Raw genomic sequence first — 27,606 nt, forward strand, 5'->3', positions numbered from 1 at the left:
ATTTATTTTTGTCAGTCATGGGGCTTGAACTCTGGGCCTGAGCGTTGTCCCTCAGCTCTTCAGCTCAAGGCAAGCACTCTACCACTTTGAGTTACAGCACCACTTCTGGTTTTCTGGTGGTTTATTGGAGATAAGAGTTTCACGGACTTTCCTGCCCAGGCTGGCTTTGAACCATGATCCTCAGATTTCAGCCTTCTGAGTAGTTAAGATTACAGGCATTAGCCACTGGCTCCCGGCTTGTACCTTTTATTTCCATAAATAATTATTGACTAACTAAATTGACTAACAATTACTGAAATTTTATCAGTGCTGGGCCCTGAGAAGCACTTTATTTAATTGATCCTGTATAACAACCCCAGTGGGAGACATTCTCCATCCCAGATTACAAATGAGGAACTTGACATTAGGTATTCTGTCCAGTTTCACTCATCTCAGAAGTGCTTGAGTTGGGATTGGATTTACCAGCCTTGCTCCAGAACCCATGCTCCTCAGCATACTGTACTATGCTGAGCTGTGTTGTGATTACAAATGACTTCTTGTCTAAAAAGTATACCAAAAGAAGACATTTCCCAAAACTTCTGAACTAATGCTTACCTGAAAATATAGGGGTTTCTTTTTACTAAGATCTTACATAGCCCATTGCTGGTGGCTCACACTTGTAATCCTAGTTACTCAGGAGGATGAAATCTGAGGATTGGGGTTCAAAGTTGGCCCAGGAAAGAAGGTCTGTGAGACTCTTTTCTCCAATTAACTATCAAAAAGCTAAAAGTGAAGGTGTGGTAAAGTGCTAACCTTGAGTAAAAAAGCTGAGGGACAGCACTGAGGCCCTGAGTTCAAGCCCCAGTTAAAAAAGATCTGATATTATCATACATTAGTCATGTAAGGGGGATTTTGTTATGATATTCACAAGCATATAATGCATCCCATACATCTTACCTCCTCTATCACTCTCTCTCATCCCCCTTCCTAGAACAATTTCAACAAATTTTATTGTTCTGTTCTCATACAAAGTACATCAATCATATTTACTCCATTTACCCTCTCTATTTGCCCTCCCTGCTTCTGCTCATACTTGTTCCCCAACAGAGCGTTTTACTTTCTTGTCATTTCTGTTTGCGTATACTAGTTGTACTAAGAGATCTCACTATGGTTAGATCCAATGTAACTCAATATTATTTACCCTCCATTATTCCCTTTCCTTCTGTCCCTTTCCTCTCGTCCCTCAAACAATCCTATACTGATAAACATGCCATATGCATGTACATATGTGTACATATGTGTATACATACACATATGTATGTAAATATGTATATCTTTTAGATATAGAGTCTACAATTGAATGAAAGCATGCAATATTAGTCTTTGGGGCTTGGCTTATCTCACTCCAGTTTCTTCTATTTTTCTGCAAATGATATAATTTATCTTTCTTTAAGTTTAGTAATATTCTGTGGTATAAACGCCCTATCTTTTCTTTATCCATTCATCTGTTGCTGGATACTTCAGCTTTTTCCACAGCTTTGCAATTATGAAAAAATGCATACATGGGTATGCAGAAACCAGAAGTAGCTACATCATACATCCTAGAATTCAGAGTGAGTAGGAGAAAAATTGCACAAGCATAAAATATCAGTCAACTTCCAATAAAGTATAACAATCCTAAATGTGTACCTAAAATAGACTTTCAAAATGCATGAGAGGGGCTGGGAAGGTGGCTCAGTGGTAGAGTGCTTGCCTTGTATGCGTGAGGCCCTGGGTTCGATTCCCCAGCACCACATAAGCAAAAAGAAAAAAGCCGGAAGTGGCGCTGTGGCTCAAGTGGTAGAGCGCTAGCCTTGAGCTGAAGAGCTGAGGGACAGTGCCCAGGCCCAGAGTTCAGGCCCCACGACCAGACCCAAAAACAAACAATAAAAATAAAAAAAATGCATGAGAACAATAAAGATAAACAAACCTATAATCATAAAGAAATTCATAATGCAAAACACCTTTTATAATATCTGATTGGACAAGTAGAGAAAGAAAACCAGTAATGGTAGAAATGAGCTCTATAATATCATTGATCAAACTGACCTAATGAAAACATATAAGCAATAACAACATATACTTTATTCTCAAGTGTGCATAAACCATATGTGAAGAATGACAGAATGACAGAATAAGATATATAAAACAAGCCTCTAGAAATGAAAAAGGAAAGAAGGAAGAGAAAGAGGAAGAGAGACAGACAGACAGACAGATAGGCAATGAGGGCTTATGAAATACCAGAGATCTTCCTCCTACAGAGCCAGAATCTTTTGATAAGATGCAAACTGTATAGAGATTGTTGAGAAAGGGTACAAGATTAATTAGCTGGTAGCCAGGTGCTGGTGGCTCTCATCTGTAATACTAGCTATTCAGGATCATGAGATCTAAGGATCAAGGTTTAAAGCCTGCCCAGACAGAAAAGTTCATGAGACTCTTAACCTCCAATTAACCACCAAAAAGCTGGAAGCGGATCTGTGGCAGAGCACTAGCCTTGAACAAAAAAGCTCAGGTTCAGTCCCCAGGCCATGAGTTCAAGCCCCAATACTAGCACACAAAAAAAATTACAGTTAATTAATGTGAGTGAGGGGATAGGCCTAAAAAACTCCTGGCCTCTCTGTGGGAAGGGCTGGCCAAACTACATCACCCATGGCAGAATTGGAAGGAAAGTCTTCTCCCTCCAGACAGTGAAATATGAGCTAGAGATAGAAATGAAAATAAGGGGGGATGGGAAGGTGGCTAAGTGGTAGAGCGCTTGCCTTGCATGTCTGAGGTCCTGGGTTCAATTCCTCAACACCACATAAGCAAAAAGAAAAAATCCAGAAGTGGCGCTGTGGCTCAAGTGGTAGAGCGCTAGCCTTGAGCTGAAGAGCTTAGGGACAGCGCCCAGGCCCAGAGTTCAGGCCCCACGACCAGACCCCCCCAAAAAAAGAAATAAAAATAAGGATCCTGTTAGGGCAGGTCTACAGATACCTGGGATCCTAGCACAAAGTGAACCAGGAAAGCTTGTTAAGCAAGTGACCACCATCTTGCTGTCCTTGAAGAGTACCTCCTAGTAGTTGTATGTGAAAAGGATGAACTTCCTAGAGGCTTAGACTGGTCCATCAGGCAGTCACCCACTAAGAGAAAACTGAGTCAGCCCACTCAGTCCATATCTGCGACGCAAACCGACACTCAAAACTCACATGCTCCCATAATCTGCACAGCCTAGCTGGAGGGGGCTGGCCCCACCAAAGGGGACAAATCCTCTGTAAGTACCAAGAAGAGCTCATTTCCCAGCTATGTCCCTACACAGAAAGAAAGCAGAACCTCAGTGTAGGGGCCTGACATAAGCCCCTCTCACCCTTCCCACAGTCATCCCATGACATGATCCGTGAACAGAGGTGGTGAAGTAGGATCCTCCTTGTGGTCCACGTAAAGAGGCAAACAGACTTCCCAGATCACTGTGAGTCATGTCCCAGCCCAAAAGTGTTACTCTTGTAAGTCTTCTTGTTAAACTTCATTCACTGAGCATCAGATAGTAAGAAGGTAAAAAGGTCATGAGGGGAGAACAGCCAACGCTCTTCATCACTGAGATATCTTACCTGTAGTTGGCGAAGCTGAAGAAAGGAATTCTTCCTAAGGAATCTCAGATTGACAGCGGCCAGTTCTGTAGAGGGAATAGAGAGGCCTCTTTGCAAGGAATATCTGACTGGCCACCTGTAAGGACTCTCATCTTTCCTGACAAGGACAGTCAAACTCACCCACTTCAGAAAGGGACAATGACTCATTCCTGTAATCCTAACTACCTGGAAGGCAGACAATTAGGAGAATCACAGTTTGAGTTTAGCCTAGGCAAAACATTCACAAGACACTAACCTAGGCAAAACATTCACAGGACACTATCTTAACCAATAGCTAGGTACTATGATATGTCTGTCATCTTTGCTATATATTGGAAGGATTTGTAATTGTAGGCCAGCTTAGGTTTTTAAAAGGCCACAAGAGAAAAAACTGGGCATAGTAGTGTGCTCCTACCTACAGTAGGAAGTCTAAGTAGAAGGATCAAGGTCCAGGATAGCCAGAACAAAAAGTGAGTGATCTTTTAAAAAAAATTACAGAGCAAAAATGAGGGGGAGATGAGTAAATGATAGAGCACCTGCCTAATCATTTCTCTTATCATTCTGTTCTGAATTGTCCTGTTTTTACAATCTAGTATCTATACAGAACCTAAGGGAGTCAGAACCAGAACTGTGGCTCTGCCTATAAGTCGCCACAATGGTAGGAGAGCAGGCTCCTGAGCTACACCTAGCAGCAACCCAGCCTTCTGAAAAACAAATGGGAATTCTGAGCTTTGATGGTAAGCATCATCATCTGTAATGTCAAATATCTGGGGTCCTTCTCAATGGACAGGGGAAAGATATTCAGATATTCAGAGATATTCAGAGATCCATTGGTTAAGCGCCTCAATTCTCCCTTGAAACAACTGTAAACCAATACCTCCTTGGATGGAGCCATTAACAACTTTGTCCTCACTATCCGAGGTCAGGAGCAGCTCTACAATCCCTCTTTCCAATAGGGCCTGTTGGGAAAATTGCACAAAGTAAACCCACGTTCCTTGTTCTCTGGGGAAGGAGAAGATACGGAAGTAAGGCAACAAAGACAGTTGGGTTCCAATGGAGAGATGTGAGCTACAGAAAACAGTCATTTGAACCAGGAATGTTCCCCTAAAGGTCCATGGTCCATGTGATAAAGTCCTAGTTCTCAGCTTGACATTAACCAGTGGTGGAGAACTATTTAAGAGGCCAAGACGTGATGGAATGAAATCTCCAACACTATGAGCCAAAATCAACCTTTTCTGCTTATAAGTTGGTTGTCTAAGGTATTCTCTATTATTTTGTCTTTTTATTTTCTGTGTGTGCGCATGTGTGTGCATGTGTGTGTGTGCGTGTGCGCCAGTACTAAGGCTTGAACTCAGCATCGGCCTCTCTCTTGGCTTTTCTGCTCAAGACTCTCTAGCACTTGAGCCACACCTCCATGTACAGCTTTTTGCTGGTTAATTGGAGATTTAAAAAAAAATCTCATGATCTATTATTCCCAGGTTGACTTTGAACCGTAACTCCCAGATCTTAATGTTCAGGATAGCTAGGATTGCAACTGGTGCCTGGCTCATTTTCTGTTGTTGTTGTTGTTTTTTAATATATTTTTATTTTTTCGTCGATCATGGAGCTTGAACTCTGGGTCTGGGCAAACTCTGGGCCTGGGCACTGTCCCTGAGCTCTTCAGCTCAAAGCAAGCACTCTACCACTTGAGCCACAGTGCTACTTCTGGTTTTCTGGTGGTTAATTGGAGATAAGAGTGTCTTGGACTTTCCTGCCCAGGCTAGGTTTGAACCATAATCCTCAGATGTCAACCTCCTGAGTAGCTAGGATTACAAGCATGAGCCACTGGCAACCAGCTTCTAAGTTTTATTAGTGCATATTATTCAGCATAATGGGTTTCACAAAATTTTCACACATGCATATAGCATACTTTGATCATAGCTAAGGTGTAGCAATAGGAAACCCATCTAAGACAAAAAGGTTTAAATCTCGGGCTGGGAAGGTGGCTCAGTGGTAGAGCGCTTGCCTTGCATGAATGAGGCCTTGGGTTCGATTCCTCAGCACCACATAAGCAAAGAGAAAAAAGCCGGAAGTGGCGCTGTGGCTCAAGTGGTAGAGTGCTAGCCTTGAGCTGAAGAGCTCAGGGACAGCACCCAGGCCCAGAGTTCAGGCTCCACGACCGGACCCCCCCAAAAAAAGTTTAAATCTAGAGTCTATTACCTGGAATGCAGGACACTGGGGAAATTGCCACCACAGTGTCAGCTAGGTATGTTTCCAGAGATGGACCAAAGCCTCTAACGTCATATTATCCAGAAACAGCTGAGGGAGAATCTAAGTCACAGGCAGAGAGAGAAAGAAGACTTGGATGTCACTTTGTGTTTGAAAGGAGAGGTCAAGCCTACAAGATCCTAAGAACAAGCAGAGGTCAGCCACAAAACCTCTGTCCTACATCAGCAAGGAAACAAGGAAGCCTGCCACTATGCCCAACTGGAAAAATCACATTTGTTAAGATCCCAGGAAGCGCTGGTGGCTGGAGCCAGAGCACACCTTGGGTGCCTCATACACATGGAGCCATTCCTGGGTTTGGGAGTGGAATAAAGTGGCAAAACTTTAAATCAAGAGGAAGCAATACAAGCTGAATGACAGTGGCTGGGGTGGCCATGCCTGAGACAGTCAGTAGGGAATTGTTTCTGGCCCCTGTTGAACTTCACGAGGCACAGCCAAGGGCCAGTGTCAGTACAGCACTGGCCAGCCTGCTTTCCTCCCTCTCATTGCTGGGTTGGTAGGGCCTACCCATTCATTCCAGGCCACTTGCCCAAGACTGTGTGGGCAGAGCCAAGTCCTTAGGGCTGAGTCTGGTTGGCTTGGGTCCGAACATAGAGCTGGCTTCTTGCTTACCATCCTGAAGCCAAGGTCCAGTGGAGATTGGAGACAATATAGGAGTCAGCAAGCTCCTGGTACATTGTTTACTTTGGCTAAAGGTCCCAACTTCCAGCTGTTAAATAGGTTGCAAAGATGGCCGCAGGAGGGGTGCTTTTCTAATACCACAACTGATCTCCTAAGTGTAAGTGTATCCTGATTGGCCTGACTGTATGGAAATTCAGAGAAGGTGAACTTGACCTTATGATGTTCATAATACACAGATCCTAGCTCTGTCACATGTGCAGCGAGCATGTGAGCTGAGAGGAGAACTGAGGAAGGAAGCATGGGGATATGGAGCCAAATCAAGAGATCTTACCTCCTTGAGATATGCCATGTAGCTCTTGTCCTTATTAAAGGAGCCGTATTCATTTTCCACTTGCACAGCGATGACAGGGCCGCCCTGGTGATACTGAGAAACAAGCAGGTGAGGCTGATATGGGGGGGAGGGGTGGGAAGGCTGGAGTCTGGGTTCCATGCTGAAAATATCCAGTGGATGTGCTGCCCATCCTCCAACATCTCTTGGGGACTGACACCTTCTGACATTGTCTGGCACTAGAGCACCTCTAAGAGTCACTTTCTCCAGAGCTTGTGGATACAAGGCCAGCCTAGTTCTTGTGTCTCAGACCAAATGAGCAATGAGCTCTCAAGCTTATAAACTCACCTGCTTCCATATCTGGCTGGTCCACCTGTCTAAGGTGAGGTTTCCTATGGTGGGGCTTCCTGCTGCCCTCTACCATCTATTCAGGAATTATGGCTTAGCCACACCTGCCTCTCCCTGCCTGAGGGACTGCCCACCTTGCCTTCCAAACAGACTGACCTCTTCCATCACCATAGAAGTCCATTCAGGACATACAGAGATGAGGATTGTGGGCATCAGGGAGGGATGGCCCCTCTGGCCAGTTCTCTAGCTTTCAGCTCTTTAGGATGTTTCCAGACATGCACACTATGGTCTCTTCTCGCCCCCCCCCCACTTTTTTTTTCCTTAGGCTTGAACTCAGGGCCTGGGTGCTGTCCTTAAGCTTTTTCACTCAAGGCCAGTGTTCTACCACTTTGAGCCTCAGCGCCACTTCCAGTTTTCTCATTGGAGATAAAAGTCTTACAGGCTTTCCTGCCTGGTCTGGCTTTGAACCACAAGCAGATATCAGCCTCATCTTGAGTGGCTAGGATTACAGGCGTGAACTACCAGTGCCAGGCTCTATGTTCTCTTCTTTCTCACTTCTAGCTCCCTCCTCCACACAACTTGGTAAAGTTTCTACTACCTGGTCATGCCACCTAAATACCATCCCTGGATTACGTCGAGCACACTAAGAACTCTAAATATCCTTTGACACGCAGGAGCACACATGCTGTTTCTTGAGCCACTCCACCCTAGGACCATGTAGAAGTGTCAGGAGCAAACATCTGCTGTGCATTCCCTATGTAAAGCACCACCATGTCCCTATTGCATATGAAGTAAGCAGCAACCATAAGCCAATAGTCTCTTGTGGACACAGGATGCTGCTCCCAGGGAACAAGGGAAAGTGAGTGTGTCTAGGGGTCTCTCACAGACCACCTTTGCCTCGTTCCTTCCTGTAGGTGCCCTACACATCCAGACAGCTTGCAGATCTTTATGTGCCTCTTTCTCTCTTTGTCATCTGTTGCTGGATGACAATATCAAGGGGTCTGAAGATCATTGTCTTGGCCTGACTAATGCCAGTGACCTGGTCACTAATATTTAAATGTCACTTTCTCTGGAAAACATGTCTTAAAGCTTCTTGTCCCAGCAAGATCTTGTTTAGGCTGCCCTTGTCTGTGGAGGAATCGTTTGCCTGCTCCACAGTAGATTTGACTATGTATGTTGTGGTGACATTGCGTGACATTTTTTGTTGGGTGGGATGCTCCACATGGCAGAGGCCAGGCCTGGAAACAACTATAGAGAGCTTGTTGCTCACCAATCACTCACCAAATACACACAAATATTCTGATACATACAAAACATATTCAAGGTCATCTGCAAATATACACAGTCATATTAACTAAAGGATGGTATCTGCAGGGGAGAATTCCAATGATGTAATGCCTTTAAATAACTTACAGACTACCAGACTGGACACCAAGAATCTGGTACTTGAGATGTTGGTCATGGGGAGGTGAAGCCAAGGGGAGAGGTATAGATGAATGTAGATAAATGAAGAGAGTGAAGATGGGAAAATGTAGTTATGATGCTCAATATAAGTATGTCAGAATGGAACTAGGAAATTGGAGAAGGTGGATGGGATTGAGAGTGGGGAGGAGGGAAGAACAATAAAAGGATGATAACTGACTAAAATGAGTAATACACACAAATGAAACATAGAAAATGAGGGGCTGGGAAAGTGGTTCAGTGGTAGAGCGCTTGCCTTGCATGCCTGAGGCCCTGGGTTCAATTCCTCAGCACCACAGAAGCAAAAAGAAAAAAGCCGGAAATGGCGCTATGGCTCAAGTGGTAGCCGAAGAGCTGAGGGACAGCTCCCAGGCCCAGAGTTCAGGCCCCACGACCAGACCCAAAAAAAAAATAGACAGTGAGCCACGCACTGGTGACTTACATCTGTAATCCTAACTACTCCAGAGGCTGAAATCTGGGGGTCATGCTTCAGAGTCAGCCTGGGAAAAATAGATCATGAAACTTTTATCTCCAGTTAGACAGCAAAAAACTGGAAGTGGAGGTGTGGCTCAAGTGGTAGACAGTCTTGAGTGGAAAAGTCAAGAGAGAGCTCGATCTGAAATCCCTTTGTACAAAAACTTGAAGATAACAAAAAATAAATAATTTTTAAACGATCTAAAAAATTTATAAATTTTATGAAATAAAGAAAAGAGAACACGGGCTCGGAAGGTGGCTCAGTGGTAGAGCGCTTGCCTTGCATGCATAAGGCCCTGGGTTCGATTCCTCAGCACCATATAAGCAGAAAAAGCTGGAAGTGGTGGCTCAAGTGGTAGAGCACTAGCCTTGAGCTGAAGAGCTGAGGGACAGTGCCCAGGCCCAGAGTTCAGGCCACATGACCAGCAAAAAATAAAATAAAATAAAGAGGACAATTGTTTCATTATTGGTCTATATCTTCTCTTAACCAGAAGAATGACATGTCTAAAAACACTATTGTAGAATTTCTAATAATCCTGATCTTTATTGCTTCTCAAGCTACATCAAAAGATTTTCTCTTAAATGTTAACTCACATTTATATTTTTTTATCAAATCAATAAATATCACAGAAACAAAACAATTGGCTTCTTGCAGTTTGTATGGCATAATACATTCTTCCTTTTTTATTTCTTTTTTCTTTTTTGCCAGGGACTACTCTGTCATCTATGGCTTGACATTCTGAAAATAAAGGGAACTTCTTGCCTGGTGCATCAGATTCAGGTTCTCCACAAAGGAAAGAATAATAATGGCTTGATTTTTCCTTTGGGGGACTAAATCAAACTAGAGGGCAAGCAATTGCAACTTTACTCACAGATTATAAAATGACACATGAACCTTGTGATGCATTACAGCACAAACTTAGAAAATCCTAAAGTCCATGAATAGGGCACAAGTTAAATAAACTGATATATTCTGTTATGGATTACTATGTGGCTGTTAAAAATAGTGACAGGTTTCAAAAAGTATTTTCTCAAATGATAAAAGAAAATGTCCACTGAGGATTCTATATTTCATATTAAAATTATATACATACACACCATATGTGAATATAATTGTCTTCAATCTGTGGTGAAAATCTCTGAAAAGATACACAAAAGAGCAACAAAATTGATTGTTCCCTATAAGCACTATGTAAATGGCCTCAGTATAGTTGAGAGAAGAACAGTGTTATTTTACCATAAAATTATTTGTACCTTCAGAGTTTTTTTTTAACTGAGTGCTTGTATTGATAGATAATTTAAGAGTAGAAATTGTGTATACAGATAATTATGCTGGATAAATATTAGTTACACACCAGCAATCACCATCTTTTTGGTGTGGGTACTGTCTTGTATATTATGGGTCTTTTAAATATCTTTTTTATATGTATGTGTGTACTGGGATTTTTTTATCTCAGGGCCTCACACATTCAGCTTTTTTTTTTTTTTTGGCAGTTGTGGGGCTTAAACTCAGAGCATGGGCACTGTCCCTGAGCTCTTTTTGTTCAAGAGTAGCACTCTTGAACACACTTTGAGCCACAGCCACCACTTCTGGTTTTCTGGTGGTTAATTAGAGATAAGAATGCCATGGACTTTATTGCCTGGCCTGGCTTTGAGCTGCAGTCCTTAGATCTCAGCCTTCTGAGTAGCTAGGATTACAGGTGTGAGTCACCAGCACCTAGCACACTCAACTTTCTTGTTTCATAGCTAGTACCACTTGAACAATTTCCCCAGTATGGCATTTTGCTGGTTATTTGGAAATGAAGATTCTCAGGCTTTTCTGCCACAGCTGGCTTCAAATTGTCATCCTCCATTTCTCAGCCTCATGAATAACTAAAGATTATGGGTATAAGCCACCTGACTTGATGTAGACTTTCCTACAAGGAAAGCCACAAGACAGCTCGAGTCAAGGCTTCTAGGCTTAAATTGAGGATCTAGGGTTCAAAGTTAATAAGAAGTCAGCTTCATGTCTCCTAGAGACTGGCCATCCCTAATTGGGCCAGAACAAACTTTCTCCCAAATCAAATGGAAGAAGGAAAAGTAACTGGGTTTTTACCTGAAGAGGGACCATCCTGGGGATGAGGTGATTGAAATATGTATCAACTGCTCGGACAAAGTCCTTGTTTGTGGTTCTCAACTGCAAATTGGGGTTTTGTAGAAGCCAGCTGGGGATGAGAAGAGACACATCAGTGTGTGAGGCAGGAAGGAAGATGGTGGGTCTGACCAGCTGGGGGTCTGTCCCGCTTACCTGGGCAAGCCCCCAAGGTCAATCTCACTGCAGATGTAGGGGCCTGGTCGCAGAATCACCCACAGCCCAATCTCTGCAGCCATCAGGACAAAGGCCCTGGGGAGAACCAAGCCAACTCCTCTGAGGATGGTCCAGTGGGGAGGCTCTGTGGGAGGAGCTTGCAGCAGCCACAGTCTCCTCCCTCCCCTTCTTCTCAACCAGGGAAATCCATGGGAGAGAGGCTCAGACCCAGCACAGCACAGCAAGGCAACCTGGCACTTGCCACCAGTTGGAGCCCTGAGGCCTTGAGAACTGGGTTTGCACTGGTTCTCAGCACATGAGTCTGAACAGGAAGCGTCAGATAAGGTACAGAAGGTCTGTGCTCCCCAACATACCTGCTGCCCCCCCCACGCAGCCCCTACTCCTGCTCAGGCACCAGGTATCTAGGGCTGCAATGAAGAGCTGGTAGCTGCAGGCCCAGGTCCTTGGGTGATCACAGGTCATAGCTGGGGAGCATCCAGGGCCTGGAGGCAGAACCTCTCAGCATCTTGAGAAGTCTCTAACTCCTAGTTCTCAAGCTGCGCTGAGACAGAACTAGGACTTCTCATCAGCCCCACCACCTCCAGTCCCCTCACCCCACATCATGTCACAGAAGCAGCAAGGCCACATACTCCAGGTCCAGGTTCCCTGAGAAGTCGAATTTGCCTCTTTCTGGCTCATGGAGATTCCACGGGATGTAGCTGGAAGAGAGCAGAGAAGTACACCACCTTTCTCCCTCCAACATATTGTCATGCCCAAGCCCAAGTCAAGCCTGTGGTAGCTCCAGGTTGCAATCATGAAAGGGGTGACATGGTTCACCTGTAACTGTAACCCTTCTGTACCTCACCTTTATAATAAAAAAAATTTTAAATGTAAGTGTTATCAAGAAGCAGATAAAAGGCTAGTTCTAATCCCAGAACTCAGACACTGATGCAAAAGGATGGAGAGTCAAAGGTCAGCCTGAACTATATAGTCAGACTCTTGAGAGAAAGACAGAAACAGAGGGAGAAGGAAAGAGAGAGAGAGAGAGAGAGAGACTAAGTGTGATGGCTCAGGTCTATAATCCCAGGTTTTTGAGCAGCAGAGATCAGGAGTATAAAGGATTGAGGCCAGCCTTGAAGAAAAATAGTGAGTCTCCCATAAAAGGCTGGGCATGGTGGCATATGCCTGTGATCCCAGCTATAAGGGAGGTATAGTCAGGTAGATCACAGCATAAGTCTAGGCCTGAGCCAACACCTAAGATCCTACCTGAAAAAAAGTCTAAAGGAAAATGGGCTGGAAGAATGGTGCAAATGGTAGAGTATCTGCTTACCAAGCACAATCAAATCCCAGTGCACAAAAGGGGGAAGGCAGAAAAATGTACTCAGTATCCTAAAATGTCCTTGAAGAGGATTTTTATGAGGCTTTACAACAATAGTAAACATTGTCATGTAGTACTCATTCTCCAAACAAAGTCTGCAGCTGGGAAAATGACATAGTCAATGGCTCTGTTGTCTAGTTTCATGTGTAATCATGGTAAGTTTGTGCTCACATATTCTTTTCTTTAGTTTGGTACTGATGCTTGAACCCAGGGCCTAGGTTCTGTCTCTTACCTTTTTTTTGCTTAAGGCTGATTCTCTACCACCTGAGCCACTTTCAGCTTTACCACTTTCAGCTATGGGGTGATTAATTGAAAATAAAAGTTTTATGGACTTCCTTGGCTGGCTTCAAACTGTGATCCTCATAACTCAGCTTCTTAGATAGCTAAAATTACAGGCATGAGTCACTAGTGCCAGACAGTGCTCAAATATTTTAATTCTTCTGTTTGGCTAAAAGAAGATTCTTTTCTTTTTGTAGCCATTACTAAGGCCATATCCATGTCAAATATTAGGATAGGCATAAAATAAGATAAAGAGCTTCTCCCCTGTGATTATCAATACAACCTTGTAAGACAACCTGATTCTCTGCCCACTTACTTAGGCTTGGGGTGTGGTCAGCTGGCAGCAGAGCTGGACAGAGAACCCATGTATGTGACTCTAAATCCCCACATCCCCAGCAGTGTTCATTTCCTATGAGCGCTTAAACTTTTCTTTGTTTCCTAAGTAAACTTGATGCAAATCCTTCTTGCATGCATGTGAAAGTTGTGTTTAAAGTTGGTATATAGTCTGGCACCAGTGGCTCATGCCTGTTAGGCTCGCTACTCAGAGGGCTAAGATCTGAAAATCCTCATTCAAAACCAGCCTGAGCAGAAAAGACTATGAGACTATTATCTCCAATAAATCACCAAAAAATTGGAAGTGGAGCTGTGGATCAAGTGGTAGAGCATTAGTTTTGAACAAAACAAACTTAAGGACAGGCTCAGGCTCTGAGTTCAAGCCCCAGGACTGGCACGCACACACATACACACACACACAAAGCTGAGTATGTTTGTGATAGGCCTACTGAGGGTTTATAAATGGCCAGAAGTCATTCCAGATGAAAAGCTGCAATTATGAAGAATATTGATGATGGTATCTCAGACTGTGCCAGACCGCCTTCTCCCCTCCAGGTGACAACCACCTTGGGCAAGAAGAAAATCACCAAGAAGTCAAAAGTCAAGCCTTTGTGAAAGATTATAACTATGATTCCCTTGTATCCACAAACTAATTTGTGAACATTTCATTGGACAAAGCTGTGCCAATAAGGTATCTTCAGGGACCTAGCTCTGGACAGGAGGTCGAGGTCAAGGTCAAGTTCAGGGAGAGTTAAAGGTAGGTAAAAACAAGTAGTTCTTCCAGAGGATTTGGTTGTATTGTTTCTACTACTAAAAATAAGGGGAGGAGAAGGCTAGAGCCAGGTGCCAGTGGGTCATACCTATAACCCTAGCTACTTAGAGGTTAAGATCTAAGGATCTTGGTTCAAAGCCAACCCAGGCAGGAAAGTGCATGAGACTCTTATCTCCAATTAATCACAGAAAAAAAAAAACAGAGTGTTGTAGCTCAAGTGGTAGAGCACTAGCCTTGAGCAAAAGGAACCCAGGGAAAGCACTCAGGCCTAGAGTTCAAGTTCCAGGACTAGAAAACAAAAAACAAGGGCTAGAGGTATGGCTCAAGGGCAGAGCACATAACTAACAAATTTGAAGCCCTGAGTTCAGACCCACGTTACCAAAAGAAAAGAAGGAAATGAAAGATTCCTTTCTAGGTATTTTTTCATATTTATCTCTAAGTATGTTCATATTTATCTCTAAGTATGACTTCAACATGGTATTAACTATGCTCCTGAGGGACCTGACAGCTACCACTTGGATATAAGAATGTGTCTAAGAAATCACCTAAGCTCTTGCTATTTCTCCCATTTACCTTATCCAAGGTTTTAATCACAGAGCAAACTAAGTATGATGTCCATGTAAGAGCTGGACACTTAAGCATACAAGATACCTGTTGGCAACAACAGTTGATTAGCTAAGTCCATCCTCATAACACCTGCAAAACCAGAGCCTTCTGCTACTCTGAGATGCAGGTTGCCAGGCTGTGGGGGCTGAAAGGCCAGTACTCACGTGGTGAGGGTGTTGAAGCCACAGGCCTTCAGCTTCAGCAAGCGGTCTCTCCAGTACTCCCTGGGCACCCGAAAGTAGTGGATGGAGCCCCCAAAGATCAGGAACTTGTGACCTTCCAGGGTGAAATGTGCTGCTTTCCCACCTGTGTTTGCGATGCCAAGACCCACAGATCTGTTCTTCAGCTTGAGAGGAGTCAGGTGAGACCAGTTGTACCTGGAGGGGGGAGGGAAGAAGAGAGGAGACACTCCAGAGATGGTTGCTTTCTATTAGCATGGCATATATGCCCTGTGCAGCTGGCATGGTATTTTTTCCAGGAAAACTCCCCTTCCCCATTCACACAAACCTGGACTGAGGCCGACCTGTTTTAGACAACATATACTCTCCATATTGAATATGAGGAATAAGGCCTGATAAGGCAAGTGGCAGGAAAAACACAGCCATGATTCTCTTCCAGGAGAGACACCGGCTACAAAGAGAAAGGGACAATGACAAGGAAAATGCATCAGTCTCCTGGAGCTGTAAGGACCAGAAAGCTGCTCTTCCAACATTCTAGTAGCGCTCTTCTATGACCCAGCAATACCACTTCTGGGCATTTGTCCAAATGACCACAGGCAAGGCCATACTAAAGTTACCAGCACAACTATGTTTATCTCACCATTATTCCCCATAGCTAAGATATAGAACCAACACAGATGCCCATCAGTAGATGAATGGATCAAGAAAATGTGGTATCTATATACAATAGAATTTTATGCTTCCATCAGAAAGAATGACACTGCCCCATTTGTAAGGAAATGGAAAGACTTAGAAAAAATCATATTAAGTGAAGTAAGCCATACCCAAAGAAACATAGATCCCATAGTTCCCCTTATTTGCAATAATTAGTATATGTCTAGGATAATTTTAGCAGATGAGTAGAGTAGTTCAATAGCTACATACATATGACCATATAAGATGATGCTAAGTGAAATGAACTCCAAGACATGGACACAAGAGGTGTTTCTTTGTTGTTGCTGTTCAGTTTTTTTTTTTTGGCCGGGGGAAGGGGGGGGGTCCTGGTCTGAACTCTGGGCCTGGGCGCTGTCCCTCAGCTCTTCAGCTCAAGGCTAGTGCTCTACCACTTGAGCCACAGCGCCACTTCTGGCTTTTTTTTTTGCTTATGTGGTACTAAGGAATCGAACCCAGGGCCTCAGGTGTGCAAGGCAAGCGCTCTACCATTGAGCCACCTTCCCAGCCCCCGTTGTTGCTGTTTTTAATGTACTATGTGATTTTTTTTGTTTCTTTTGTATGTTCTTCCCCCTATGGTATAGCCTCTGTGGTTACTGTATTTGATTTTGGTACACTGGTATCCTATATATGCTTATCTGAATTAGGGAAGAGAAGGGGAACAACAGAATGGTGAGACAAAGGACAAGGGGGACCAATGCAACAACGACATACACAAAACAGTATGTTAGAAATGATCTGTACAAGAAGGGAACCTTACTTCATTGTTGGTGGGAATGTAAATTTGTTCAACCACTTTGGAAAGTAGTATGGAGGTTCCTCAAAAGACTCCACATAGAGCTCCCCTATGACCCAGCAATCCCACTTTTGGGCATTTACCCAAATGTTTACAAACAAGACCACACTAAAGCTACCATCACGACTATGTTTATTGCAGCCTTACTTACTATAGCTAAGATATGGAACCAACCCAGATGCCCCTCAGTAGATGAACGGATCAAGAAAATGTGGTATAGATACACAATGGAATTCTATGCCTCCATCAGAAAGAATGCCATTGCCCCATTTGTTAGGAAATGGAAAGGCTTGGAAAAATTATATTAAGTGAAGTAAGCCAGACCCAAAGAAACATAGGTCCCATGGTTTCCCTTATTTGCAATATCTAGTATACATCTGAGTGAAGCAGAAAAGGTCAGATAAGGTGATGTTAGGGAAATGAACCCTAAGATATGTATTCAAATGTTTTTTTTTCTTTCATGCAATTGTTTCTAACACATTTATAAGATTATTTCTTTGTTGCTTTGTATGTCTCTCCCCGACAGTATAATCCCTTTCACTGTATTTGATGTCGGTATAATTTGTGGAGGGGAAGGGGAAAAACAAATCGTTTAAATAGGGATACAGGTGGACCCATTGCAACAATGAGATGTACAAGTCATGATGTCGAAAACAAACTTCACAACTTTGGGGGGGCAGGAGGATTGGGGGGGCGAGGGGAGGATGGGAAGGAATGGGAAGGGGAAACAAAGGAGGAGGCTACAATGCTTGATAAGAAATGTACTCATTATCTTGCCCATGTAATTGTAACCCCTCTGTACAGTATTTTCACAATTTAAAAAAAATGATCTGTACAACTTGGAGGGGGAGGGAAAGTAGGAGAAAATTGAGAGAAGGTGTAATAAGGTTGACAAGAAATGTACTCATTACCTTACTTATGTAACTGAAACCACTCTGTATGTCACTTTGACAATATTTTAAAAAATCCAAGAAAAAGAAAAGAACATTCTAAAGCCACTGTAGATGCTCATCAGAGGCAGGTTTTCTCTACAAATAAAAGGGGCTACAGCTGGCTGCTGGTGGCTCACGCCTGTAAATCCTAGCTACTCAGGAGGCTGAGATCTGAGGATTGTGGTTCAAAGCCAGCCCAGGCTCTCCAATTAATTAACCACCAGAAAACCAGAAGTGGTACTGAGGCTCAAGTGGTAGAGTGCTGGCCTTGAGCTGAAAAGCTGAGGGACAGTGCCCAGGCCTAGAGTTCAAGCCCCACAACCGACAAAAAAGGAGGGGGCGCTACACCTGGCTCCACCCAGGTCCCCTGAACACCACCTCTGTCCCATATCCTCCCCTGTGAGAACCTGAAGCTGGGGACAGACAGAAGCAGAGACTGGGCACTGGGGAAGAAGTCCAGAAAAAGGAGGGGAGGAGAGAGGCGCTCCTCCACAGGGTCCTTGATCACATCCACAATCTCCATTTTCTTGCCCAGGGATCAAGATGCAAAACCTAAGCAGGGCCACATCTGCAGGAATAAAGGCTGGAAGGGAAGCTGGGGAGCACTGGAAAGGCAGGTTTGAGAAGCAGGAAGGTGCTCCAGTACACACACCCGGCACACACAAAGGTATGCGGAGCCACAGAACATGAGGGGAGAGCTAGGAGTCTCTTGGATGAGCGCCCACATCTGTGATGATTGGGGGGAGAGATGGGGGAAGAGTCCGGCGGGCAGAAGAAGGCTTGAGAAATGGCAGCCTGCAAGGGCAGTCTGCGCTGTGGCCCAGGGCAGGCCCAGAAGCAGGCAGAATGAATCACCTGAGACAGGACAGGGAGCCCATCCAGTGAACCGTGGTGCTGCGCTGGTCCTGCTCTCGCTGGGGCCTCAGACTCTGTGCTCTGGCCAGGACTCCGGACGAATGAAACCTGAGTGCTGTCTGCCTTCGATTCTACAGCCTAGGTGGAAATCTGCAAGGAAATGCCACCCCCAGCAAGCAGCCGCCACAGCCTGTCCTGGGCCTTGCCAACCTTGCAGGGCTGTGGCCAGGGGAGGCTGCTGGCTCTGCAGTCCCCGTCCAGCAGCAGGTCCCCGCACAGAGCCCTCAGGCCTTGGAGGTAAGGCCTGGCAGAATCGCCTCCCAGACCATGGCACACAAGTCAGAGTGTGGGAGGAAGGGAGGGGAGGGGAACTCCACCACCCTGCGAGAACTCTATGTTCTGCTGGCTCAGCAACATCGCCAGGGCAAGTAACTAGGCTCAGGACACAGCTCCACGCTAACAAGGAGGGGGCTGGGCATACAAATGCAGAGCTTTAACAGGATGGAAAAGGGATCAAGACTGTTGGAGAAAGCACAGCCAGGCTGTTCCACTCCGCTTTTCCAGGAACTGTACACTAATTACACTCCCACAGACATTGAAAGGGTGTCCTTCACCTGTATCTGGCCATTCGCTTTCCTCTTTCTCATGCTATCCATTCAAACTCGGAGTGCAGTGGTATCTCACTGTGGTTGTAATTTCATTTCCCTGATGAAAACTGTTCAGTATTTGCCAGTAAAACTTGCTGGACATTTGTGTAGCTTTTCTTTTGTGAAAGAAATATCTGTTTAGGTCTATTGCCCATTTTAAAATTAGACCTTTTACTTTTATTTTAGTGAGTGAGTTTTGAATTCCTTTAGTATACTGGGTTTTATACTGATTATCAGATACATAGTTTGCAAATATTTTCTCCCATTCATTGGACGCTTGTCTCTTTAGGTGATTGTTTCTTTTGCTAGGCAGAATCATTTTAATTTGATGTAATCACATTTGTGTAATTTTGCTTTTATTTCCTAAGTTTCGAAGAGAAATATACTATTTTTAATGGCAGTTCTTTTCTTTCAGCCCTTAAAATCACTTGTGCCATTTGTTTCTGGCTCTGTGGGACAGAGCTATGGCACATGTCTCTTGAGGTGTCCTAGCTAATCCTAAAGGGAAGCTAGGGTTTCCCTGATGACAGGACTCCCAAGCAGGGCTCCCTTAAAGAAAACCTAGCCAAGCAGGGTTCTCCTAAAGTAACCTAGCCAAGAGGTGTTCCCCTACAGGTAATCGCCATTTCTCTCTGGCTACTTCCATTTAGAAACGTGTGTGTGTGTGTGTGTGTGTGTGCGCGCCACACTAATGGATAGGCTGATTCAACATTGTAAAAAGTTTAATTAACATATACTTTAATGTAATTCCAATAAAATTTCCCAAGAATCTATGGCACTTGTCCAAGTTACTTTAATCAAATTCTTGTGATCCAGTAAGAAAACATTCACAGTGATGAGGGAGGCACACAGCTTAAGGTCCCTGGTTTCCAGGGCAACAATGCTGTGGCTACTGGCCAGCCCATAGATACTCCAACAAGATCCTCCCCTTATAGGCGCTATCCCAAGATTCACAAGATGATCTCCCCCTAAAGTGTCATAAAAATGCTGATAAAGTTCCTTAAGCTAGACTGGCTGGTTCCAGGTCCTGATAATTAAGCAGTTTAGGATGAGGAGGGTAGCTAAAAGCTTCAAAACTTGGGACAAATGCCTAGGAAATGAAGAACTAAGGTCCCAGGAACAGGGCTATGACACAGAAATAGTGCCAGCAAGTTCAGACAGATTCATCTCCTCCTTCTCCAGGATACCTGGAGCCTCAAAAGATCCTGGTCTGATGGCAGAAACCCATCCCTTTGTATTTCTATGAATAGGTAATGGGCAATCAAGAAAAGTTTAAGATGGGTACATTTGCTTAGTGACTCAGGAGACTAAGATCTGAAGATCATGGGTCCAGCTTCCAGGCTGGACAGGAAAGTCTATGAGATTTTTATGTCCAAGAAACCACCCAAAAGCCAAAGGATGTGTAGTTCAAGTGGTAGACCTCCAATCTTGAGTGAAAAAGCTAAGGGACAGTGCCCAGGTCCTGAATTCAAGCCCCAGTACCAACAAAGGAAGGAAGGAAGGAAAGAGAGGAGGGAAAGGAAGGAAGGTATAGAACTATAACACAGTGGTAGAATGCTTGCCTGGCACATGAAATTCCTTGTGTTCAGTTCCCAGTTAATTGGGGAAAGGAAGTTGAATTTAACAATACTCTAAAGTGCAGGCTAATAAGGTAACTGAGTCTCTTTTTAAACAAGCCATTTCAAGGTAGGAATGCTTCCTATAAACACTGGTCTTTAAGAAAGAATTCTTGCTGGGCGCCGGTGGCTCACCCCTGTAATCCTAGCTACTCAGGAGGCTGAGATCTGAGGATTGTGGTTCAAAACCAGCCTGGGCAGGAAAGTCTGTGAGGCTCATCTCCAATTAACCATGAGAAAACTGGAAGTGGCGCTGTGGCTCAAGTGGTAGAGTGCTAGCCTTGAGCTGAAAAGCTGAGGGACAGCACCCAGGTCCAGAGTTCAAGCCCCAGGACCAACAACAACAACAACAAAAAGAATTCTTCACCAAAGCATTCACTGTGAACCAGGCACTGAGATAAAGCTAGGGCAGATGGTGAGCAAGAACAGTAAGTACAAATAGATGCCTTCTCTCTTGTAAGAGCAAGATAAGTACTGGAGAATGATACAGGAAAGGAACAATCTAGAGAGAAGTAGGGCAGGCTTGAGATCCAACAGAGTACATGCTTGATGTGCTGGAAGCTTGGATGAAGCCCATGAATCTGGAGAGGAGGAGAGCAAAGAAAGGGGCCCTGCTGAGGTTGGAAGACTGATAAAATCCACAAGAGTCAAGGCATTGGGGCCCAGGGGAAAGAATAGGAATTATGTCCAAAATACACAACAGAAAGTCATTGCAGGGGGAGGATGTTTGTTTTTTGTATATGTATGAACCCATACCAGGGCTTGAACTCAGGGCCTCGTGCTCTTTTTCTCAGCTTGCTTGACCTTGGCTGGCCCTCTACCACTTGAACCACTGTTCCAGTCTGGCATCTTGTTGGTTAGTTGGAGATGGAGTCATGAGCCACCATCATCTTGACTGCCATTGCACTTTTTAGAGACAGAGTGCAGTGCTGAGGATCCAAGCATGTACCAAGTGGGCACAGAACTCTGTTTCTGCTTGTAAGAAGAATGGAGAAAACTGACATCACAAAAGCCATAGGAGATGGGCGCCGGTGGCTCATGCCTGTAATCCTAGCTACTCAGGAGGCTGAGATCTGAGGATCAAGGTTCAAAGCCAGCCTGGGCAGGAAAAAGTCCATGAGACTCTTATCTCCAATAACCCACTAGAAAACCGGAAGTGGCACTGTGGCTCAAGCGGTAGAGCACTCGCCTTGAGCTGAAGAGTGCAGGGACAGTGCCCAAGCCCAGAGTTCAAGCCCTACAACTGAAAAAAAAAAAAGCCATAGGAAAACTCAGAGAAGTGAGAACACAGTGTAATGACAGGAGACTCTCAGGATACCAAATAGACACTCAGATATTCTGCGAACATGTCACTACTCACCTGGATGTTGAAGCCACAGCCTTCTATTTCACCAAGCTAACTCTTCAGTACTGCCTGGCCATTTGGAAATAGTCCATAGCACCAGCTGGTATCAGAAACACAGAGCTTAAGCTTAAATTTAAGCCCTTGACTTTCTGACTCAACCTGCAGTGCTTCAGGTAGGAGGGAGCCTGCTCAGGACAACGAGGTACATGAAACCTGAGCTCATCAGAAAGATCTTTCCTCCGAGCACTTGAGGGGCAAAAGCAGGAGGATATAGAGTTCAAAGCTACCCTGGATGGGCTACAGAAAAGACTATGTCTTAAAAAAACAAACAAAATTTCTTTTGGGGGCCCTCAGCATACCTCTAGTGGAAAGCGAACCCTCCCCCAGCCTTTCCTTCTCAAGCTTATCTGGGTGGCCAGTCATGGCTGCGCTCTCACATGAAGGCAGCTGAAAGGCATGGGGGACACATTCAGGTCTCATCAGGAGAGCTCACATGCTAAAGAAGGATGACAAAATTGCCAGGAGAGAGGCATCAACAGGGTAAGAAGGTACCAGGGAGCTAAAAGAAGCCCATAGCTGGAGGAGAGAACCCCCATGGAGAAGGTAGGAATTGCTCCTGAGCATCCATGCCACCTGGAAACATGATAGCAGCCCCAAGGCTATGTGTACTGAGAATAGTTTTGTCTTTATAGCTTTTTTTTTTCCAGGGCTGAGGACCGAACCCAGGGCCTTGCACTCGCCAGGTGGGCGCCCTTCCACTGAGCTAAACCCTCAGCCCCCTGAGAATAGTTTTGTAACAGAGTTACCAGCTACATAGCTGGATGTTCAGACACCAGACTCATTTTAGAGAGTATCAGACCCATCCTAGAACATAGCTATTGCACAAAAGACTCATCCCTGGAAAGCCTGTCACACACATTCACCTACTCAGGAATGAAGTACAATGATGTGCTGCTTAAAGTACCAGACTAGGATGTAGAAGAAATCCCTGCATAAACGGCTCCCAGCGCTCTTCTCCCACCCAGTGGTCTACCTCTGTGCTACTGTAGCCCAAGCACATCTTATCATTTGTGTGGTCATTATTTTTTATGCTGTTCACTCTAGGGCAAATGTTCTTTCCTTCACTTGCCAAAATTTGTAAGGACTAGAGGGATGGCTCAAGTGGTAGAGTAACTACCTATCAAATATGAAGCCCTGAGTTTAACTCAGTTACTCCAAAGAAAAGAAGGGTAAAAGAAAAGAAGGAAGGAAAGAAGCATGGAAAGTAGGAAGGAAAAAAGGAAGGAAGAAAGGAAGGAGAGGAGGGAGGGAGGGAGGGAAAGGAGGAGGGAGGGAGGGAGGGAGGGGAGGGAGGCAGGCAGGCAGGCAGGCAGGAAAGGACTGATTTCAAGGCTGGAGGACCCCGAACCTTGATTTCAAACTCTACTACCAGAAATTTATATAAGTCCAGGTGTCCTGAACTTAGTAGTCCAGCAAAATTAAAGAGTTGTTCATGTGCAAGATGAGAATGGCACTCTGCACAATTGACCTGGCCACCCAGAACAGTACTCAATCATACAGAACAAACCTTAAAATAATATCCTACTTTTGTGTTGGGGGGCTAGCCTAGAGCTAGAACTCAGGGCCTAAAGCCTCCACCTTAGCTTTTTTTTTTTTTAACCACAGCTCTATTTCCAGCTTCTTTGTAATAAATTGGAGATATGAGTCTCATAGATTTGTCAGTCTGGACTCAGCCTCCTGAATTGCTAGGATTGGAGCATCAGCCACCGGTCCTACCTTTAAAAGACTTCTCGACAAATATGCTGCAGTCCCTACCACTTTGGAACAGATAAAAGGGAAGGCTGGAGCCTGTGAATCTAGAGTGTCAGTATACAAATGCAGCAGGGACTCAGGCTCTACAAAACAGGACTTCTCAGAAAGATGAGGATGGCCAGGGAGAGGGGAAGCCAGTTAAGACACACACAGGCTTGACATGCATTTGTAAAGTTGGTTCTGCACCTTTGCTTAGGAAAACAAAGGGGAACAACAACAGCTTGCATCTTAAATGGAATCTGTGTTAAACATTAAACAAAAGGAGAAATGAGAGGTTTTCTAGTTACAGTAGTATAAAGAGATGAGCAATTGGATTAAAACTAGACAAAATTGTCAAAAAAAACCCCTGTGTATGAAATTTGTTTTGTTTTGTTTGTCAGTCATGGGGCTTGAACTCTGGGCCTGGGTGCTATCCCTCAGCTCTTCAGCTCAAGGCGAGCGCTCTACCACTTGAGCTACAGCGCCACTTCCAGTTTTCTGGTGGTTTATTGGAGATAGGAGTCTCATGGTCTCGCCTGCCCGGGCTTGCCTCCTGAGTAGCTAGGATTACAGAGCCACCAGCGCCCAGCTTGTGTATGAAATTTGAAATTGGCCAACTGCAAACAAGAAGCTGAAAAGAATTTCTTTGTGATAAGATCCCACCTTCAGGTCCAGACAATGGAGATGGTGCCTGGGGCTGCCACCAACACTCTTCTAGATCAATCAGTGACTGGCTGTGAAAATGTTGCTGCATGAGACTCAGTCAGATAGGAGCTGAGTGTGGAAATTCCTCGGCTCTGGTGGTAAACGTGGTGGACACTTGGGGACAAGCAGAAACCGTCCATGATTTTGCTGGCCTAACCACTGTGTCCAGTTCCAGATAAACCATGAATTCAAGCAAGGAGAGCCTAAAAATAAGAAAATCCTGGAAAGGGTAAGATAACCTCTCCACTCCTTAGTACCATCAGAGACAGAGATAGACAGAGAGGAAGAGAGACAACCACACACAAATGTATTGCAGTCAAACTACCAAGAAAAACAAAAGCAAAACATAGTTAACAAGAAAATCCTAAAAGTGGGGCTGGGGGTTTAGCCCAGCGGAAGGGCGCCCGCCTGGCGCGTGCAAGGCCCTGGGTTCGGTTCTCAGCCCTGGGGAAAAAACAAAAAGAAAATCCTAAAAGCAAATACAGGGGAATGGTAATATGATTAATGACTTCTTGCCACATACATTGTATGCCATAAGCTGGTGCAATAACACCAAATGTCACCCAAGAATCTTTTACTGAATGCAGCAATAATCAGGCATTACTTAATGACAAGGAGACAATCTAGAAAATATATCATTGGGCCATTTCATTGTTGGACAGAGATCATAAAGTACACTGAGCGCCTTATGTCATTAGCCAATATAATTTTACAGTACCAACCTTGTGTGTGCCATCTACTGTTGATTAAAATATGGCTGTACAATGTGTGACTGTTCTGAAAAAGTGACTAGTCTAGATATGTAAAGTTGAAAGAATTCCATAAGTTACACAACTTCCTAAAAGTGAAACGTGGAGGTGGGCAAGATAAGGCAGTACTACCATCCGGTGATCATCTGTTCAGGAAGGATCAGCTTCCACAGTGTCCATGATCCAGAGTTCCATGCAAGTGTCTGAAGATCTGAGAGAGTAGTCCCAGCACATCACCGACCAAAATGATCCAACAGTAGATGCGCTGACAAGTGCTCCCCAAAGGTCCTCTTAGCAGTGCTATTTGGAAGTGGTGGATCCTATAGGATCCTTGGAAAGAGGGACCTGTGAGATTATGCAACCCTGCCTTTTTCCTCTTTACTTCCTGGCTTATGAGGTAAGCAGTTCTGATTTGCCATGTGCTTCAGGCAGCCCTACCTGGCACCCTTGGCACAGGATTATTCCAAAGAACCTACTTTAATCATAAGTGTGAACCTTCAAACCATGAAATGAATACTGGAACCACACATCCACACCCTGATTTGTGTTGGTTATTTTATAGATGGTATCTCTTGGGCTGGGAAGATGGCTCAGTGGTAGAGCACTTGCCTTGCATGACTGAGGCCCTGGGTTCGATTCCTCAGCACCACATTAGCAAAAAGAAAAAAGCCAGAGTGGCGCTGTGGCTCAAGTGGTAGAACGCTAGCCTTGAGCTGAAGAGCTGAGGGACAGCACCCAGGCCCAGAGTTTAGGTCCCACGACTGGACCCCCCCAAAAAAAAGATGGTATCTCTTTGCTACCCAAGCTGGCCTGGAGCTATTGTCCTCCAAATCTCACACTTCTGAGTATAAGTAAATTGCTTTCCATTTTTTAGCTCTTAATGACATGGAAGGAGAAAAATCTCATCTTCATATTAACAATCCCAATTCGACTTGACAGGTGCTTTAGTTTCTGGAATGAGGCTCTACCTTGGTTCTGTCACACCAACATTCTTGAGCCACCAAGGTTATAAGTGCAGAATGACGAGAGGGTTGAAGATGAAGGTTTCAGCATGGACAGGAGGAAGTGGAGCACCACATACTGGGGGCTATATGGCAAAGAACGATTCATAATTATCTAAATGCCTCCCATTCCTGTTCAGTGCAGACAGGACCTGCTTACTCACACTTGGGCTGTACTGGGACCCATGGTCCTGTGCCTGTCTATGGAGCTGAGGAAAACTAGCTCAGACTAAAGTTCCACATTACAGAGGTATGGGTGAAGGTTCATTTCTAGCACAGGATCCACCCCTACCCTCTAAGGCTGACAGGGTTTGGGTCTTAAGGACCAGGCTCCTCTCACAGCTCCATATGGCCAAGCCACATATGTCAGAAAGCAGCTTGTGGGAGCAGGAGGTATGCACCTGGGAGAGGCAGGCAGTGCCCTGTCACAGGGCATCCAACCCATCACGGGTTACAGCTACACCACACATTCACGTTACAAGAACTCTATGTAGGGCTGGGAAGATGGCTCATTGGTAGAGCACTTGTCTTGCATGCCTGGGGCCCTGGGTTCGATTCCTCAGCACCACATAAGAAAAAAAAAAGCCAGAAGTGGCACTGTGGCTCAAGTGGTAGAGCACTAGCCCTGAGCTGAAGAGCTGAGGGACAGTGCCCAGGCCCAGAGTTCAGGCCCCACGACCGGACCAAAAAAAAAAAAAAAAGGAACTCTATGTATGTCCACGTCCAGAAGGCACTCAGCCCCTGAGACAGTGCCAGGGCAGCCCTGAGCCTCTCCTTCAGACAGATAAAATTAACCAAACAGCTAACTCCTAGTTATCAGCATTTATAATTTAACCACTTCAGCAAACCAAACAAGGGGGGCAAAACAACACAATTTAAATACAAAAACAAAATTTATTTTGCGAAAATATTTTAAGTGGTTTAAAAACTGTACATATAAATCTTCTACATCTACCAAAGAGGTCAGTACGGCAGCGAGGCTCGGGGCTGGGGTGGTTTTAGAACATAAGAGCAAGGGGACGGCGGGGGCAGGTCCTGCTGGGGACAAGTAACTAAAGTCTGAGTTCTCCAGCCTCCTGATATGCACTAGGGATCCCCTGTAATGGAGATGGGTTTGTGGGAGAGCATCCATGCAGGAAGGTCTTTGTGCCAGTCCAGGGCTCCAGCCCTGTGGCCCTAGCAGTATAAACAGCAACAGTTCAGTACTCAGTGGCATCAGGTTCCTACAGGATGAGGCTGAGAGACAGATGTGACCCATGGGGTGGTGGATGAAGGGTAGGTGTGGAAGAAGGCACTAGAAGGAGTGGTCAGCATCCTGTGCATTCTGGGAGCTTCTTTACTGGAGCTGAGGGCTCTTGGCCTGGACAGGAGGAAGTGGAGCAGCGCCCACGGGGTCTGGGAGGCAAAGCAAGATTCACAGTCATTTAACAAAGAACAAGTCCCACAGGTGACCCATGAGGATAATGGAATGAAAACAGGACAAGAGAATCCCTGAGGAGATATCTAG

General features: G+C 44.8%; 2 protein-coding genes across 2 annotated transcripts in view; one reads left to right on the forward strand and one right to left on the reverse strand.

The window, feature by feature from the left end:
• The window catches only part of Glb1l3 (galactosidase, beta 1-like 3), a 34,423-nt gene extending 16,099 nt beyond the window's left edge, over positions 1-18,324 (reverse strand). The window contains exons 1-9 of the mRNA XM_013009609.1: positions 18,246-18,324; positions 15,280-15,402; positions 14,937-15,149; positions 12,055-12,123; positions 11,405-11,500; positions 11,213-11,321; positions 6,838-6,930; positions 4,498-4,579; positions 3,603-3,667 (exon numbers count right to left, since the gene is read on the reverse strand). Of these exons, the coding sequence (XP_012865063.1) occupies positions 3,603-3,667; positions 4,498-4,579; positions 6,838-6,930; positions 11,213-11,321; positions 11,405-11,500; positions 12,055-12,123; positions 14,937-15,149; positions 15,280-15,402; positions 18,246-18,268 (873 nt within the window). The 5' untranslated portion in view covers positions 18,269-18,324. The remainder of the gene's footprint in view (positions 1-3,602; positions 3,668-4,497; positions 4,580-6,837; positions 6,931-11,212; positions 11,322-11,404; positions 11,501-12,054; positions 12,124-14,936; positions 15,150-15,279; positions 15,403-18,245) is intronic.
• A 4,022-nt stretch (positions 18,325-22,346) lies between these two features.
• Tmem45b (transmembrane protein 45B) overlaps positions 22,347-27,606 on the forward strand; it is a 16,902-nt gene continuing 11,642 nt past the window's right edge. Inside the window, 1 exon segment of the mRNA XM_013009451.1 lies at positions 22,347-22,393. Within this exon segment, the coding sequence (XP_012864905.1) occupies positions 22,347-22,393 (47 nt within the window).

This window comes from Dipodomys ordii, unplaced genomic scaffold (genome assembly GCF_000151885.1).
Source record: "Dipodomys ordii isolate 6190 unplaced genomic scaffold, Dord_2.0 Scaffold10, whole genome shotgun sequence".
Classification (NCBI taxonomy): Eukaryota; Metazoa; Chordata; class Mammalia; order Rodentia; family Heteromyidae; genus Dipodomys; species Dipodomys ordii.